This window comes from Cyrtonyx montezumae, unplaced genomic scaffold, assembly GCF_038088225.1.
Source record: "Cyrtonyx montezumae isolate F1298 unplaced genomic scaffold, pur_monq_1.0 scaffold_8, whole genome shotgun sequence".
Lineage (NCBI taxonomy): Eukaryota > Metazoa > Chordata > Aves > Galliformes > Odontophoridae > Cyrtonyx > Cyrtonyx montezumae.
The window spans coordinates 44,744,024-44,762,548 of NW_027072089.1; the positions used below are offsets into that span (position 1 = coordinate 44,744,024).

Consider the following 18,525-nt stretch of genomic DNA (forward strand, 5'->3'; position numbering starts at 1 on the left):
CATTTCCGTAAGACCATGAGCTTGGCAGGGACTGAGTGAGAATGTTTGCAGTGTATGCATATACATACATATTCTAGTTTTATTAAGTTTGTTACTTTTAAGTACTTGAAAATTATTCATTAAGTACTTGTAGTTTTGATGAGGGATTCTCAAGGTTTTAGAAACCTTGAGAAAAATCAGAAGACTGCAGGTGTGATAGAAAGCTCAATAAAACTGAGTAACTGGTGTGGGTGGGCAAGTTGGAGATGTAACTAAGTCATTCCTTGCTTCAAGAAACCTTTTCCTCAGAGAATTCCTGTGCCTCACGTGAGAAACTGTGCTGGAAGTGAGGCCAGTCCTGTTCTGTGTGGCTGCTGGCTTAATAATTTTTTTACAGCAGAAACTTCTATCGGTGCAAACACCAAGGAAGTAGGGCAACACGTTTAGTCCTCATGGGGAGACAAACACTCAGGTTGTTTATGGTATTTTGTCTTGGTGCCATCAGCGAACAGTAACAGTAGCTGTAGACCAGCAGTATTGATCAGACCAGTAACATTTATCTGACCAGTAATATTTGGTGACTCAATAGGAATAAGGGGAAATAAAATGGTATGGTTTTAAAAGTGATTAAGCTTAGGAATATTTACCTTGTCCAATAATCTCAAAGTTGAATCTTACTTTAATAGAATATAAACTGAAAAAAGAGGAAGAAATCAACAATATTAGAATGCATTATGAGAAGAGTATCAACACTGAGAGAACTCTGAAGACACAGGTATAGCTTCTTATGTAACTGAATAAAGTAATAAGTGTTGCATAGCAGATATATTTCAGCATGGCTTTTTTGTGCAGTTAGCTCTTAGTGTTTGAGATTTGTTAATTTAGTGCTAATCATGATGTGCAGTACATATTACTGATAATTAGAGTTTAAGTAACATTGATTGAATGCTTTTCACTATTATTACTATTATGAGTAAATACCATTTATATTGGTGAAGAATTTTTCAGGGGCAAGAGAAGTTTTTCTGTACCAACCACATTTCTGTGGTTTTGGGAAATCTACACTTTTTAAAGATAGATGGAGATGATTGGAGAAGTTGGAATGGGGCATGGGCTCATATCTGCATTTTTGCTGTTTGAATTGGATGTCAGTGTGATAAATACAGTAACTGAAGTCCTTGTGGGTACATTAAAAAGTGTACATGTTTTCAGTTTTGGAATTCATTACAATGATTTATTGAAGCACACCTCTCCCATTCTGTTCTTAGATCTTGTAGACTTGCACGTTTTTGCTAATCCTCTAACTGGATACACTTGGAAGCTTTATGTGAAACTTGCTTTCATATATAACTTTTCTAACTAATCTTCTGTTTCTTGTAACAGGCTGTCAACAAACTGGCTGAGATAATGAATAGGAAAGATTTTAAAATTGATAGAAAGAAAGCAAGCATGCAAGATTTGAGGAAGAAGGAGAAAGAAAATCGAAAGCTACAATTAGAGCTTAATCAAGAAAAAGAGAAATTCAATCAGATGGTTGTGAAATACCAGAAAGAGCTTAATGAAATGCAAGCGGTAAAGTACTCGGTGTTTTTGTCACATTATGAAGTTCTCTGCACAGGGAAGATGTGAAGCTCCTAGTGTCCTTGAGAAAAAGAGTTCTGTTTCAGATGTACCAGGCTGTAGAATTTTACGGCAACTGTATTTTTTCTCATGCATTTCCCCTTTCTACTAGTCACTTCCACAGTTACTGATTTACATTATGAAAATCAAATCTTGCATAGTACATATTTATATAGATTTTCCTCTGGAAGATTAAATTTTTTTGTTAGAAGTTCTATTAATAATTTTCTACTTTAACGCATTGCTGTATTTTTGATATTTAACCTTTTTTCCTAAACTTGAGGAATGTTTTTGGGATAATTTGTATCACTGCTCTTGGAAGGGTCTAGAGAGTTGGGGTGAAAAAGTAGCAGTAAGGTTTTGGTTTTAAAATATTTTGTTTGCATATTTTTGATACCGTGGTAACATTGTATGCATATACAAAAACAGCAACTTGCAGAAGAGTCAACATACAGGAATGAGCTACAGATGCAGCTGGATAGTAAAGAGAGTGACATAGAACAACTACGAAGGAAAATTCTGGATCTTCAGCAAGGAATGGATTCCACCAGCGTTTCTAGTCTACAGCCAGATGAAATTGATGGCAATCTTTCAGGTAACAGGAAAGCATATTTGAAGCAGTTGTTTCTGTGCGTACACAGAGTTTTGGAAGGTCCATTCTTCCAGTCCTTCAAATCAGTTACTACCTTCTTGAAAATGACTTCCAGCTTTCTTTCTGTGTCGCATTTCTACTTCTATTTTTTCAGTTTATTTTTCATTTGTGGAAAGAATGTCTTTATAGCTGTCACTGCTGGTGTTTGAATAGTAACTACAAGTCACAGTGTAGAGTGAATACAGTAAAGGGCCAGCATTTCCATAATGTCTTGATTGTGTTTTATATCTTGAATGCAAAATTGCCTTGATCTTGTTTGTTAGTTGTAGTAAGGTAGTGTTTTTATGAAAAGTGGCAACGGCTGTATGTGTGGAAGGAAAAAAAACCAAAACTAAATAGTAGAAATTTCTGTGATGTGTGCCAGAGTATGGCATTCAGATTCAACTGTTTTGAAGAATAACAAATATAAGCGAGCAATTCCCATTCAGTTACAGTTACAGACATTGTATTTTGAGGCCCACTGTTAACACTGGTTAGTGATTTCCCATCCTCAGTACCTGCAAAGTTATGTTTCATTATGTTCATGTTTCTGTATCCCTGGGTAGGGATAGTAATAATCAGCAGTGCTTAATATTTTCTATACGTTAGAGCTAGGCTTATTTTCTATATACATTTGGAGAACAACTTAAATCCTTAATAAATGTTTGTCTTACAAACTTGTGTTACAAAGCTACATTGTTTTTTTTTTCCCCACCTCAAATTACTATTTGGAATTGAGATGCTTAGCAGCATCTCCTTGATGAAGAAGTCCATAGATTCTAATTTCTACTGAGAAATTCTGATTTCTTGTAAGCTTTCTATCTACATTTTTCTACCAGAAAACAGACTAGACTTATTCAGCATACGAGGGTAGTATTAAACTTCCTCGCTTTCCTTCTCCACCATTTTCAGCAAAATAGCTGTTGTGTAATATACTGAAAAAAACCCCTCACCACTTGCCTCCATCTGGTAACATCTTCCCTATTTCCTTAATATTAAGTCAATGTGACACTGTCTTTTAGATCTCAGAAAGTTTATAGGATTGTGCTTCTCCTTTGTCTGCCTCATATATCATATTTCCAAATTTCCCTTTGCAATTGTGCATTTTTAAGCATCTGTTTGTGTAGACTGTCTCTTGGATTTTGAGGGGCTGAAATTTGCCAAGTCTTGGGAAATCAGCTATACCTTTTTCACTGTTAATTAGAATATCACAATTACTGGAGCTTGTTACAGACTTTCCCTTTGTCTTCTATATTCATGAACTCTCTATTTTTACTTTACCAGCCTTTCATTTCTCTTCATTTTTTGCCCTCTTCTTTCCACATGCCTCTTACTTTTACTGCAGTTGTGCTTCTGATGTTAGTATTTCATACAGGTAGGACCTCTAATCTATGTTGTTAGGTCATCTCATGTATATTTTTAAAATATGTTTAAATTTTGTCCTTAATGTGTTGGTTTTTTTCATTTTGTTTGTTTGAGTGAGGCTCTGAATTGATCAGAATCTGAATAAAAAGCAATTGAGGTCATTTAGGGAGATTGTGACATTAGTATGATTGTATTTCACGCTTTATTTACAAGTAGAGAGTACAGGAGGACTATAATATCATTGTAAACAGGAAAAGAAAGCCAGTCTTCTAAGTGTACATACCCCATGCCATAAAAGAGGAAATCAACAGAATAATAGAAAGGTTAAGGTTGGAAGGGACCTCTGGAGGTTGTGTGGTCAACCCCCTGCTCAAATGAGGACACCCAGAGCAAGTTGCCAATCACCAGGTCCAGGTGACTTGAAGATCTTCAAGGAAGAAACTCCACAGCCCCTGGACACCCTGTGCCATTGCTCAGACACTCATGCAGTAAAGAATTAGTTCCTGATACTCAGACTTGTGTTCTAGTTTGTGCCTGTTGCTTCCTATCCTTGCATTGGATGCCACTTTAAAGACCCTGGTTCTGACCTCTTTGCACTTTGCCTTCAAGTATTTATAGACATTAATGAGATCCCCCTGAGACTGTTGTTCTCTAGGCAGAACAACAGGCCCAGCTCTCTCAGCCTCTCCTCACAGGAGATATGCCTCCAGTCTCTTCATGGTCTTGTTATCCTTCCAGTGGATGAGCTCTCTTGAATGTATTTCCATGCCTCTCTTGTATTGAGGGGCACTGAACTGGACCCAGTACTTCAGGTGTGACTTCAATGCAGTGTAAATGGGCGGAATGACCTCTCTTAACTTCTTGGCTGTGCTTTGCCCAGTGCAATTGACAATACCATCAGCCCTCTTTGCACAAGGTGCTCCTGTTCACCTCAGTGTCTGCTTGGATCCCAAGGTCCTGCTCTCCTGTATGTCCTGGTGTGGGGGGTTGTTCCTGCCCAGGTACAGGACTCTATTCTTCTATCACATCTCTGGGCAACCTGTTCAATGGTTCAGATAATTTAAACAGTTTAGCTGTCTGGCAGTTTTAATTGAAACAATATTTTAATGTATGTTATTGCATCATTTTTTACACAGACAAGGTGGAACAGTGAATGCGAACCACTTTGAACAGCAGTTTTTTGAAATACAGGGCACAGAAATGAAATATTCCTACAGTCAAAGTATGAGCCAGTAGTGTTGGTTGGGGTTTTAATGAAAATCTATTAATAAATCAAATGGGAAGGGTTGACTGGAAGGAATTAGTGAGGTAGTAATCCCTCTTTTTGTAGTTATGGGAAGAGTCTGAGGAGCAGAAATTCCTTCATGTGGAAAAGATACTGTATTGCTCACAAAGGCACCTGTATTACTCTGCTCATAATCAAGAAAAACTCATGAATCTGTTGAGCAGTGGTTGTCTTGTCTAATAGTGTTACAACTCCTGTCTATCATCTTGAATCACTGTTGTGGAGACATGAATATTAGCCATGGAAATGTTTAAAATGCAAATCCATCTTCTAATACACATTGAGAGAGTTGTAGGTTTAGCAGATTATTTTTTCTTATTCTGTTTGGGTTGAGGTAGCCATAAGGTATTTTCAAGGCTTCCCCCTTTCTCCTTGTTGCTTTTTTTTTTCCTGAATTGGGAATACCGAAGTATCAATTCTGGGATTGTTTTCAAACTATAGGGAAGTTGTTAGGCAATAGTTCTGAGCTTATTTTTAGAGACAAAGTTGGAAAAATCTCTTTCATAGTCTGGATGGTTCATATTTTCTTAATTACTTAATAGGAACGCTTGTAAATATTATTCCTCTGGATCAGATATTTGTGAAATGTCCAGATGGGCATTTGCAGTTGCTAGCTAACTCTGTCAAGGAAAATTAAAATGCACTGTAGATATTATTCAAGATGAATGTTTGTGGCAAGGCTGGAACAAAATAGCTCATCTACCCTTTCACAAGTACATTTAGTTCCAGACCAACGTTAGTTGTTGCTGAAAAGGAGCACATTCAGAAAATACTTTCAACTGCAATATATCATTCACAGTTCAGAAATTCTCTCATTCAAACAGTATTTGCTTACTAAAATAGATCTTTAGCAGACAGAAAAGAACGTGAACCACTTCACTGGTAATAACTTGACCACTTTGTACATCCTTAGAAATTTCTTCCAGGATGTACTGAAATTGAAGTGAACTTAGGAAAATGTTCTTCCTCGTGCTGTATCTTTATAAGCAGAGTAGTACGTGATTCTTCTTTAAAGTCTGTTGTTATTGGATCTTTCCATATTTTCATATGGCACAATTTCCCAAGATGTGGTGTTCCTCTAGAATCCCTGTAGTACATTCATTAGTAGCAGGGAAACAGGTTTTTTGTTTGTTTTCCAAAAAAGTACTTCAGCCTTAGAATAGTTCTAAAGTCCTGAAAAACAAAATGAAAAAAAAAAAGATTTAAATTATTAATAAATAAATGAATAAAATTAATTGTCGAGGAACAAGTATTTGAAATAGGGTGAGCATTAGCTGTGGTGCCTAGAGAGAATATGCTTCCATTTCTGAAGTCAAGAGCTAGGGGGGAGGAGAGGCAGCCTCTCTGGCCTGCTGCAAGTGTTTCACAGGTGGAAGAGGCAGGGAGGCATGGTGTTCCTTAATTGTTCCTGGCAGACTTCTTGCTGGAAAGAGTTCTGCTTTCCTCTGGGTGGGATTTGAGTAGTTGGCTGTCCCACTCAGTATTTTGAGAATTTTCTGTAGTCTGTTAAGAAATGATAAGAGGTGATTCTATCTTTTTATTGCCTTTTTCTTTTAAATCATAGTCTGCTGTTAAATATTGTATGGAGTAATGTTGGAAAGCTGTTTGTTTCATACCCAGTTTTAAATGCTGGACTGTTGGTCTTGCTGTAATTTTACATAACAAAGTGTACGGACAATATCTTTTATATATTTGGGTGTGCTTTTCAGAGCTTTCTGGGATTAGCCTTACATGGAGTAGCATGGGATTATGAAGGGAGCCACTAGTTCCTTACGTAAATATTTGTGCAGAGAGTTTCAGTAGTTTTTAACTTTTTTTTAGCTTCAGTAGCAGCACAGAAGTTATTTGTAACCATGGGGTAAGTTTAGGTTACTTTATTCTCCCGTTTACAAAACTGTGAGTCTTCTCATTAAGTCATTTTAGATTACTGGAGCCAACGTATCTTTTCACTTGTATTATGTGGCTGCATAATGTTAAAAATATCAGTCAAAGAAAATGAAATGTTGAATCAGTTAGCCAGAGGGTAGTTCATGATTCACATTAGGCAGACTTATTTTTCTTGTGACCTTTCTTTGTTTAATTGTTAAATCAGTAATTTCATGATAGCAAAATAAATGATTTTAAAGTAATTTTTTTTGAAAAGCTGTCCACTGAAAATCTGAATAAAATGCTTGTTTCTTATTCCTTGTATCTAGTTGATTCTTCCTGCATTCCTTATTTATTTATCTTCTATACTTATCTTCTGTGAGTAATGAAACACCTGTGTAACTTTGCTTGCTCTTGTGCACTCTTCTTTTATGTTTCCCTTGGGAAATGTGAATCTGATTTACTGGCTGCATCCTCCTGCTGAATATTTTCGTGTAGCCCCTATGAGTGTTAAATGGTATTTACATGGAAAATTTCTTAATCATCCTCCATTTAAGCTGTAACGTGCTTCCAGTGCCAAGACTTCTCTGTGGCCTGACAGTTCACATTGTGTTTAAATGTTGACATCAAGGAAAGCAGCTTCACTTTATTCTGCAGTAACTGTATAATAAAGTGTTAGCTTGTGATGGAGCATGAAATGCTTATATCTTCATTTTATTCAGCTGTGCTTTTTATTCTGCTTTGCTGAATAGGTAATTGCCTATTACTGCATGTAGTACATTTTCCTTTCTAGTTGTAGTTTGCTTTGTGTTATTCTGCTTTACTATACATATATAAAATTATTTAATGTAATTAATGATATATACAATTACTTACTGGTTCAATTTTCTTATTAAACTAGAGTCAAGACTTGAAGGTTGGCTTTCAATACCAAACAAGGGAAACATAAAGCGGCATGGCTGGAAGAAACAGGTACGCATGGGTTTTTTTTCTTCCCTATTCCCTTGAAAAATGTTTATTTTCAGGCATACAGTAATGATGGAATTGGTTTTACAGCTTGTATTTAAGAAACAAAAAAAGTAGTGAGAGTGCTGTAGTGTGTGTGCTACCTTATTAAGAAAAAAATAGGAAAATCCAAGTCAGGTGTGAATACCATACTGATAAAATTGTGTGAGGCAGTTGAGGAAATGCTTTACAATGTACATCATGGACTCGTTAATCCTGCTTTTCCTTTGAGTAGTTTACTTTATATCCCTGATAGTGACTGAAAAAAGAAGCTTTTTGTGCAACTCGATAACAGAGATCAGTAAATACCACAGCTACGTGTTCTAAAGGCCATTCCTATGCATTACATCAGTCCCTTCAGCTGACAGTGTAATGGTGTGAAGCATGAGAAGCTCAGGTGGTTTCTGTGGGATTTTTTTGACTTGGTAACTGTATGCAAAGTATTTGCAGTTGTAATGATTGTTGTGGAAGTTTGTGTTTCGCAGAATCTGATTCTTTTTCTGAAGAACACTGAAGTGTTTTCACTGGCACTTAGGAGAGAGAGCTCCTTTGAAATACTGAGTTTCCCGTTTGGTTAACATAACTTCCTTTCTACTATCACTGCTTTAAATTCCAGATGTCTGTTTTCATATCAGTGTCAGACCTTGGGATGAAGGTGGTGTATCTATCAGTTAAAAGCAGTACTCTGTTTTGTGAAGAGCGATTGTTAAATTTTACCCTATTTCAGCCAATCTCTACTTAAGAGTATTACCCCCAGACCCTCAGACAGGAGGTGATGCGGTCAAGTGCCATATTGAAATCGCTTGCTTAGCACAGTTTGGAACCTTGGCTTTGTTACAGATCCTTGGAATGCCTTTCAGTTGGTTTCTAGTCTCTTTACCTTTCACTCTGTCTACCTGGGAGTAGAAGTGCGTGAAATCCACAGGGCAAGATCAGGTGTGTTCTCATTGCCATATTTGAGTCAAATGACAATAGTGTTTGAATGCTCTTCAAGTTTATTTGTAACTTTATTCCAGGACTGATGTGCAGCATGTATCAGAAATTGTTTGATATCTAAGGCTGTTTGACTCTTGTTCTGATTTATCCATCTTGCTATCAGACTTCTGGCAGTACATAAAGCACAAAACATATCACTTTATTTTGCTCTTAATTATCTAAAATATTACATCCTTTTTCTGTCAGAATACATCTTGCAGACATCTCTACTTTACATCTCTACTTTAATTCTAGAATATTCATTCACCCTAGGAGGATTAAATTTGTAAACTTCAGGTAAATTCAGCTTTTCCCTTAAAAGACTTGAGCTTCTTCAGGCATGCAAGGTATTGCAGTCAGTTACTCCATTCATACTGTTCTAGTTTAAAAAGTAGTTCCTGCACTTTGAGGGAATTCAAGTTATAAGTGGTTGCCTACGTAAAAGGAATCAAGCTGACAAGATTTGTTCAGCTAGCTGAGTTTCAAACCATTGAATGAGGGGCCGTGTTCTCCTTATGTATTTCATTGGCTGAACTACACTGTGTCTGAAACAGTGTATGCAGTGTGATAACTGAATTCTATTACTGTCAGAATTTGCTTTTGTTAGCAGTACTCATTTTAAGGCTCTACTTTTACTGTGAAAGGCAGAGGTGTGTACTTCAGTGGCAAAGAGGCATCAGCTTTCTGTTGAAGTAGATCAAAAGAATACAAGCACAGACATTTTCTACGGTGGGGAAAATTGCAAGAGGTTTGTACCTTTAAGTCTTAGTAGTTACTCAACGTGATTGGGATTTGTGTTAGGGAATCCTGACTAAGGAACTGAGATCAGTAGTTGAGATGTGCTCAGCTGAAGCGTTCAGCTTGAGGAACACACTTTCCTATGAACTTGTTAAGGTCACTTTCATATTCAGATTGTGAAGTCAGACTCATTCCTGTGTAATGAGGAAACTCAATCTGCTCTTGTAGGGGGCATAACCAGCATTTACTGAATAGTCAGTACTGGTGTCATGCAGAAACTCATTTGATTACCTACCAGTAACTGGAATTCAAGACAAATTGTTTGTGTATTCTCTTATTTCCTTTACTTTTGAGTTGTATTATACCAGAATATGGAGTTGAATATGGACAGACCAGTCTTTTTAATCCTGTTTTTATATGTATACATTTAATGTTTCTAAAATGTTTGAAACTATAGGGGAGGGAACTGCTACAGCTGAGCTTTTGCTTATGGGCAGCTGTAGCAAAGACGTTGGACTGGCAGGTCCTAGCGAAGGGTGACAAGCAGTGAATGCTGCAGATCTGAGCTCACTGGGGAGTGCTTAGGTTAGAGGTGTTTGATCTTAACTCACTTGTCTGTTGGAAAACTTTTTTTCTCTGAGCAGCTTGATTTGTAATTCCTGTCATATGAACAAGCTTTTAGAATTGTGTGATTTAGGAGCAGCACTGGGAAGGGGTCTCTGCTTTACACTGAGGACAATATAAATAGGCTTTTGAGAATGGGAGGGCAGACGCTGCTCTATAGCCTTTAGTGCCTTCCCAAAATAGCTCTTCCATATTCCTTAGAATCCCATGCATTCTTACATACTCACTTTTTCGGTGGCATAGCATAACTGTAATACATTTATATGCAGTTTTTGAACAAAAGCTTTTAAAACATTCAAGAAAAAAAAACCAGCCCTCATCAGCACATTAGGTAATATTTCTATTTCTTAACATCTTTACCACTCTGAAATGTACTCTGTGATTTGACCTTTAAAATGGAAAGTCACATGAGAATGTCCTTTTCCCTTTCTTCTTCCTCTGCAAACCTTTCATTACTGCTTGAGTTTATTCCTTGATTTGGAATGTATACCAGGCTATCATTTGTTCAAACCTGCTGCTGATTTACTATGGCTCTTTGTTGTGTTAGACCATGAGGTAGGAAATAGATTCTGAGCTCTTGCTGACTTTCAGTCTACCAGTTATTTACTGCAAAGCACCAGTGAGTCCTGCAGGTCTCTGGACTAGCAGAGGCGTTTGCAACTTATCAACAAGTGATACTGAACACTCCAGGAGCTGCTCAGGGATAGAGTAATTTTTCATATTAACTTCCCAGTAGCAAATGAAATATGAGTTCTGTGTGGATAGACTCCCAAAGTCATTGTGGACACTTCAGAGTTCTGCAGTGACAGTTCACAGTCACTGTGACTGTAGTGTTGCACAGCTGTCAGTAGTATCTCTGGAAGATGATTTAAATAGCTCTTGAAACTAGTTAAAAAGCCTGAGTGGGGAAAAAAAAAGTTTTTAATGTTCTTAGGAAAATACAACTGGATAAATGTTGCTTTTTAATATTCAGTTTTAACTTCTTTTTACTTTTTCTTTTCTCAGTATGTTGTGGTGAGCAGTAAAAAGATACTATTCTATAATGATGAAAAGGACAAGGACCAGTCTAATCCATCCATGGTACTAGACATAGAGTAAGTACAGTTACTGTTAGCTGTGTGTTGGCAAAAGAACTGTCTTCAAGCTCATAAGAAATCTATAAGCTTGGAATCAAAATTCCATAAATAATTTTGAATTTCCTGTCCTAATTGGGAAATGTCTCTTTACCTGTATTTCATCTTTCAGTACGCTGTTATCTTTCATGGAAGATCTTACGTTGTTCGTTTTTTTTTTGTATTGCTATGGCTAAAAGAGAGAAACTGAATTACAGGATAGTGTGGGTCTTTCTGTAGTCACTGGTCTGATTTTGCAGAAGAGATGAGGCTTATTATGATGGGGACAGAAACAGTAGAACCTACCTGGTTCTGTCTCTCTCTGATCTGGTGTTACCTATTACTGCTGCTGGTTAAAGTATGGGATGGCTGGTAAGTTGTGGCACAGCCCCACAGTACTTTAGTGACTGGTTTCTCCTGTTAATTCAGACAGCTGTTTTATAAGCAGGTTGTGATGTCTGTGGGGCACACAAAAGTAAGGTACAAGCTCTCTGGTTTTAAATTTCATCCCCTTTTCTCATAACGTTCTCTTGCAGTCTGAGAAGGGATTGGTGTTGACAAAGCCCAGAGCATTTCTAAATTTTCTGGACAATTTTTATTAGAGAAAAAAAAAATTAGTGTCCCCTGTATGTTGGTTATACATAAGGAAAAATGTTTCAGATATCTCTGAAAGCTTTTGCTGTTACATGATTGGATGTGATGTTTGAACAGCTGACTGTTTTGGGACCTCATAGAGTAGTAATTGAAAAAAGGGTTCCAAATGCATGAAGCAGTCTACCAGCAACTAAAAAATATTGGGGTCTGGAAGGAATCACAAAATCAGGAAGCACTTAAGCTGCTGTTTGCTTGTAAACAGGAAAAGCGTTATTTTCTCTTTGAGCTGTTTCTCATTCTCTTTTCATAAACATCTGGTATGGCTGCTGTTGACAAGAGAGTGTTGGGCTGGATAGGCTTTAGATCCACATGCATTGTGGGATGATGTCTGTTTCAATTTTGACAGCATTTTCATCACTTTGTGCCCCAGGTTGCCCTCTATCATCTTCTGGCATTGATTGCTGCTCAGTCGATAATATGATTTAGGAAGAAAAGAAGTTGCAGTTAGTGTACTTCATATGGGTACTTCCACCCAGGGTTACAAATATGCTTTTTTAGTAGTAGTATAGAGTTCCCAGTGCTCTAAGGGAATTTGAAAGCCTTTTTCACAGTTAAGTTTGCCGTGGTGGATCTTCAGTCTCTTGTAACATCCTCCTCTTTCCATGCTCTGGAATGTTTTGGTTTCACTTGGGTGAGATCTGCTAGATAAGATCTGTAAGGTGTTAGTGAATTCCTGAAATGGTATTACAGCCTTGAAGTGTGTAATTTTGCTTCCATGAACATAATCTTTAAGAACTTGAAAGCAATTTGATTAGTCACATTTTCTGATTTGTCTTTCTTTAAATCTAGTAAGCTGTTCCATGTCCGACCTGTAACTCAAGGAGATGTATATAGAGCAGAAACTGAAGAAATTCCTAAAATATTCCAGGTAAAAAGGAAGTGAATTGTCATTCCTTTTCCAATCCTTTTCAAAACATTTGGTGATTTTAGAAATGGTACAGAAATATTTAGTGTTTCAACTGTAACATGCAGTATTCCTTTTTCAGATTCTGTATGCTAATGAGGGGGAATGCAGGAAGGATGTGGAGGTAGAACCAGTACAGCCTGCAGAGAAGACAAACTTCCTAAATCATAAAGGCCATGAATTTATTCCAACAATATACCACTTTCCAGCCAACTGTGAGGCCTGTGCCAAACCTCTTTGGCATGTCTTTAAACCCCCTGCTGCCCTGGAATGTCGAAGATGCCACGTGAAGTGCCATAGAGACCACTTGGATAAAAAGGAGGAGTTAATTGCACCGTGCAAAGGTATTAGTGCTGCTTATGAACAGGCAGCTTTGAGAAGCCTCTGCAGGGAGGCCTTTGATGTAACTCGTGGCTCAGCTGTGGGAGCACAAGGGTTTTTGCCCAGGTACTGCTTCACTATTTGGGGACAGTGCAGGACTGTGCTGTTGCTGTTTCTAGTGGAACGTTTGGTAGGTCACTGATAACCGTTATCTTCTGTCTTTTACTTCCAGTGAGTTACGATGTAACTTCAGCAAGAGATATGTTGTTACTGGCATCCTGTCAAGACGAACAGAAGAAGTGGGTGACTCATTTAGTAAAGAAGATCCCTAAGAACCCACCGTCTGCTTTTGTCCGTGCTTCTCCTAGAACTATGTCTACAAGATCCTCAGCGAACCAGTCATTCCGAAAAGTTGTTAAAAATACTTCTGGGAAAACGAGGTGAAAAACTACAAAGGCTGTGGATCTTTTAATTAAAAAATGTATACATATATCTGTTTGTAAAATCTTATTTGAGAGAAAATTGTGAAATAATTCCTTAGTGAAGACTGATGAGTAGGTGATCTAAATGTGTGCTCGAATCCTGAAAGCAGGAATAGACAGAATTCTCTTGCTGCTTTGGTCACATTTGCTAGTTGGTCAGATTTGAAGTGCAATAGCAATGGCAGCCTGGCCTGCCAGTATGTGTGAGGGAGCTGGTTGCACTTCTGCATTTTTTCCCTGTTTTAAAAGTAAGGCTAATAAAAATAAAAAATAATATATCAGCAGGAGTATTTAAATACAAGGATGCCAACCTGCATTCATTGACCCTGTCTTCTGCAAATGGGGATGTGAGAAGCTTTCCTGTCTCTGATTTGTGGATTTGTGCCACCATGGAACATCTGCCTGCTGTACTGTTTATTAGTGTCACACAGCTTAACTAGTGATTTCATCGTTTCTCCTTGCTCTCTCATTTTCTGTGTTCTGTCCTGTGAGTTGTTAGGAAACTCTGTTTGTGGCACTATGTGTTAACCAGAGCCAGATTTAAAATACCTTTTTTTTTTTTCAACGCTAGGGCATGGTAAACTTATTTTTAAGCTGTGTCCTCCCACAGTATGCATGTTCCTTTCTCCAAGAATAAGTGAGTAGGTGGACAGTTTGAAGTGGAAACTAAGGAAAGAGTCATATTCTGGATTGCAAGACATTGATTTGGAAGCACTGCCAAACGCTCCTTGTGTGAAGTGTGCTAAATGCAAACTTCTGTGCACAAGGAGGCATTGAGTACATTATGGAACATCCACCTCCAAAGGCGAGTAGTAAAAAAGGAAAGGTAGAAAGAGTGCTATTTTCTTGTCCCTACATTATCCAGGGATATTCCTTTAGTTCAAGTCAGAAAACTGGAGAAAAGCTATGAAGACGTTTTTGTTTAATAGTTGTTTGTGTTTTTCTTTTCTGAAATGTGTGTTGCTGCCCTATTCCTGTCCTGTCTCCCTGTATGTTCTGGGATCAGCAGGTGCTCTGGAGCAGAACTTCAGGTGCTCCTTCTGCTGCCACCCACCCCTGCGATTGCCATGAGAGACTTCCTGCAGGGGGGCTCTTACATGATCAGCTGATGTGAAATGTTCAGGATAAAATGTTTGAAATACCTGCTTGCTGGTTATGCTTCGTTTCCATCTATAAGGGATGTTTCTCAGCCATTATTGCAGAGAACGATGACAGTAAAAGAAAAATGCATTTTTACCATCTTCCTGGAAGGTATAATAGGTTTCTCTTTAAAGGCTGAAATGGGATTGGAAAGAATTATTTTAATATGCTATTTATATGTATCTTTAAGCTCTATTAACTGGGATCATTCAAAACAGCACTTAAACGATCCTGATGGTGCCTTTTAGAAGTCATTCTCTATTATTTGAGCATACTTGTTCTTCCCCTGTCCAGCCAAACCTTGCCCATGTCAAGTTCACTTTATTTGACATTCTGGCAATTCAGAAATAAATACTCACATGGTATCTTGCATCTTTTCAACTTCTTGGAGCACAGGATGCGATGTGAATCAAACAGTTAACAGCTGTGTGACTCTTGTAGAGTTTGGCCTGAGTCCCTCAGCGAACTCGTTGATGTCATTGATATTTGACCTTAGAAATTCTCTTTCTTTCTTATGTTTAACACTGAAATAGTTTCTTAGAACACGTAATGAACTTTCAGCAAGCTCTGTTTTACTGCTGCATATCGTAGGCGCCAAGTATGGAGGAAGAGGAATATTGAGCATAAGCAATTTAGAGAGGCACAACTGTTGGCCAGCAAGAGTGCTAGGTACGTGTGTGCTGCCGGCCTGCTGTGCTGTGTGTGAGATGTATGCAGGAGGCAGTGGGGGCCCACACAGCTCACTGGTGCTTGAGGTGCTGCTTGGTGGCTTTGCAGCACGCTCCTTCCCCAGCGCAGCGGGGAGGCGGCTGACACCTGGTTAGCTGCAGCAAAATGAGGCTTGCGTGGCACTTGCAGGCAGTGTGAGCACATGCTGAAAAGGTACCTAGCGCACAAGTATTAGGAAGAGGTGAGATGAGAACTCGAGAGATGGAGCTAATCCAACAGCCCGTTTCTGCTGTAAGATGAGCATTTTCCTTTTTCGGTCTTCCTTCTCCATTCCTCTATCATACCGTCTGGGAAGGTGCTTGAAACAGTCCTTTTCACAAAGGTTCACAGTTCAGTGTCCTGACTGTCAGAAATCCCACAGACCTAGTTCTTGGAGCTGGTGAGTGAGATCAGCCCCTGGGAAAGGCCGTGGCCACCTCAGCTGAGGGAGGATGGGTATGAGGGTAGGGTGCTCCTCTGGAGTCAGAAAGATGAAGGATGAAAGCAGGGATTTAGATCAGCTTCCCTGAAATCAAGACACTGTGCCCTGCAGTTCTTACCCTGTGCTCTTAGAGTGTAAGAGGAAGGGACAAGAGAAGCAATGGGGATCTCTATGGGATACAGTGCATCTTGGCTTGTACTGAATATGTGGAAATGGTTGCATTGGCAGATGGTGTAGCACAGTCTGATCTCACTGATGGATGCAGACTTCAATACATCCTTTAAAACATTTTAGTATATTTCATTTAGGTCTGATCTGGCTTTCCTTGCAGTTGATAGGCAGTGATATGGTGGAGAGTCGCATCAGACCCTTTAAAAGGAACTTCAAAAAGAAGTTAATTTTTAGTCTGATTCTTTATCCTAGTAACTTAAGAAACACGGATTGTAACTTCACAATGAACTTGCCAGCAATTGCAGTACTGCTTTGAGATCTGAAACTACGCTTCCAGTTTGCAGCACGCCAATTTATACGCATTATCAGCACAGTTGAGGTGTTATATTTTAATGTCCTTGGACTTGAGCGCCCGATCAAGTTAATGCATGTTTCAAATGGAACTTCCATGCATCACATGAGCTTTGGCAACGGCACGAGCATGCTCTTAGCCCTACAGAAGCCTTTCCTAGTCTCATAAGTGGAAGAAGGTCACCTTGTATTTGCCACAGATGTACTCGTGCTTGTCTGCTCTCAGTGGCTTACTGGTAAAGCTGCAGTAACGTAATCATCTGTCTGATTTGTGTTCATCTCATGTTGTCTGAAATGAAGCGCAGCTGGGAAGATGATGTAGGTACGTTTTTATTACCATATGTGTCAGTGGAGGAAAACGAACAAGTTTCATTCGGAACTTCGCAAACGAAGTCCTTAACAAGCATGCCGAAATGTGACAAAGCAAATGCTTTAATATTTGCTATTAATTGTCTGGTGTTTTTTTCTTTGTTGCAGCTAACCACATGTACAGCGCTTAATGGAACCTCCTGGGATGCGGTCTGAAGAACTGGGCTTTGTAACCACACCGAGCAGTGCAGACGTGCTGCTGTTCCTTTCAACGTAACTATCACAGGCTTCAGGGTTAAGATTGCTATTACTGTCTCCTCCTTGCTTTGGCACAAAAGCACACTGAGGGTGTTTAATTGCGGGTTTGCCTAAAGGTAGATTAGATTAATTATTACTATGTAATGCAAGTTAAAGCAAATAAAGCTTAGCTAGTGTATAAAAAAAAAAAAAGGTGCTGCCTTTTTTGTATTTAAAAAGAAAAAAAGCCTGTAAATCACAATGAAATGCAGCCAACTTTCTTCGTATCAGTGAAAGAAAAGGACTGTTTACCCTCGGAAGGGGATATTTATGTCAAGATGAGCGCATGAAACTGAGTAGAGGAGGAAGGTTCCTCAGTGAGAAGGACTGCCATTGCTTTCAAGACTCAGTGGTTGTGCTCTTGAAGACTGCAGAACGAGCTCACAAATGAAGCCTTATCACTTGAACTTCAGTGCCTTCACTGCAGAGTTCTTAACAGCCTTAATGCTCGATCACCCACTATGGAATGGATCAAAGTGTTAAATGTCTCACGTCATGCTTCTCAAAATACTGATCCGGCAGGTTTGTAAAGGGGGGAAACAAGTAATTGCCTTTAATCTATGCATTTTTGCCAAGCCATACTGAATTATTTTACTATTAGAGGCATTAGAAACTAACAGTAAGAACCAAGTTTGGAGGCGTATTTTGGGGTACATCATTACTATAACTGAATAATGTGTTGCTTTACAATTTTAAGAGATAACATACATTAAGTTAACAAACATGTATGCACTGTTTGAAATGTAAATTATTCTTAGAACACTTTTACTGGGTTTTACGTTGTCATTTTAGTGCCTTAATTTGAGTTAATTGTATGATCGCCATGTCAATAAATGTAGAAATATAAAAACTAAGGAAACCTCTAAAAAAAAAACCTATTGCATATCAGTTGTTTTTACTGAACTCTGATTGGTTGAAGTATTGTAGATGCTAGATGCATTTGCTAAATTTAAGTACAATCTTTGAATGAGAATTCCTCTTACAAAGAAAGACTGGTTGTGGTTTATAAGGCAGGACGTGCAGGCAGTGGGAAAAAATAAAGCATGTAACATAAAAGCTTCAGGTAATTCAGAAATGTCAGGAAATGCTGTCAGACTCTTGCTTTGTAGCAGGAATGCATTCATGGTTATATGGGCAGTATGGTTTTATTTTATATTATTTCTTAACCGAATACCTCCTCAGTAATTTATAATGGCTTTGCAGTTGTGTATTAAATAAGAAGCACTGGAAAACTGATTCGTCCTTAGGACGATTTGCATGTTTCAAGTGGTATTGAAAGCCGCACTGATGGATATGTAATAATAAACATATCTGTTATTAATATGGTAATGACTCTGTGCTCATTTAATGAGAAATAAAGTAATTTATGGAAGGACCCTTCTGAAAATGACTGGCATGGTGTTTTCTCCTGACTGCAGCTTGTACATCCCACTGAGCACTCAGACACCGTCTGAAGCATTGTTGGACTGCAAAGCAATACGAGGGGGCCACAGTGACCTGCTTTAAACTCCTACTGTGTACCTAGAGGGGAAATATGAACACCTTT

General features: G+C 38.4%; 1 protein-coding gene across 2 annotated transcripts in view; it reads left to right on the forward strand.

Annotated features, from left to right (window-relative positions):
* The window catches only part of ROCK1 (Rho associated coiled-coil containing protein kinase 1), an 89,901-nt gene extending 71,912 nt beyond the window's left edge, over window positions 1–17,989 (forward strand). The window contains exons 25-34 of one of the 2 annotated variants that reach the window (XM_065752242.1): window positions 666–754; window positions 1,363–1,551; window positions 2,029–2,194; window positions 7,648–7,718; window positions 11,094–11,182; window positions 12,644–12,722; window positions 12,841–13,102; window positions 13,312–13,519; window positions 15,293–15,370; window positions 16,851–17,989. In XM_065752242.1, the coding sequence (XP_065608314.1) occupies window positions 666–754; window positions 1,363–1,551; window positions 2,029–2,194; window positions 7,648–7,718; window positions 11,094–11,182; window positions 12,644–12,722; window positions 12,841–13,102; window positions 13,312–13,519; window positions 15,293–15,370; window positions 16,851–16,854 (1,235 nt within the window). In that variant the 3' untranslated portion in view covers window positions 16,855–17,989. The remainder of the gene's footprint in view (window positions 1–665; window positions 755–1,362; window positions 1,552–2,028; window positions 2,195–7,647; window positions 7,719–11,093; window positions 11,183–12,643; window positions 12,723–12,840; window positions 13,103–13,311; window positions 13,520–15,292; window positions 15,371–16,850) is intronic. The other variant, XM_065752243.1, reaches the window with a different exon arrangement.
* The last annotated feature ends 536 nt before the right edge of the window (window positions 17,990–18,525 follow it).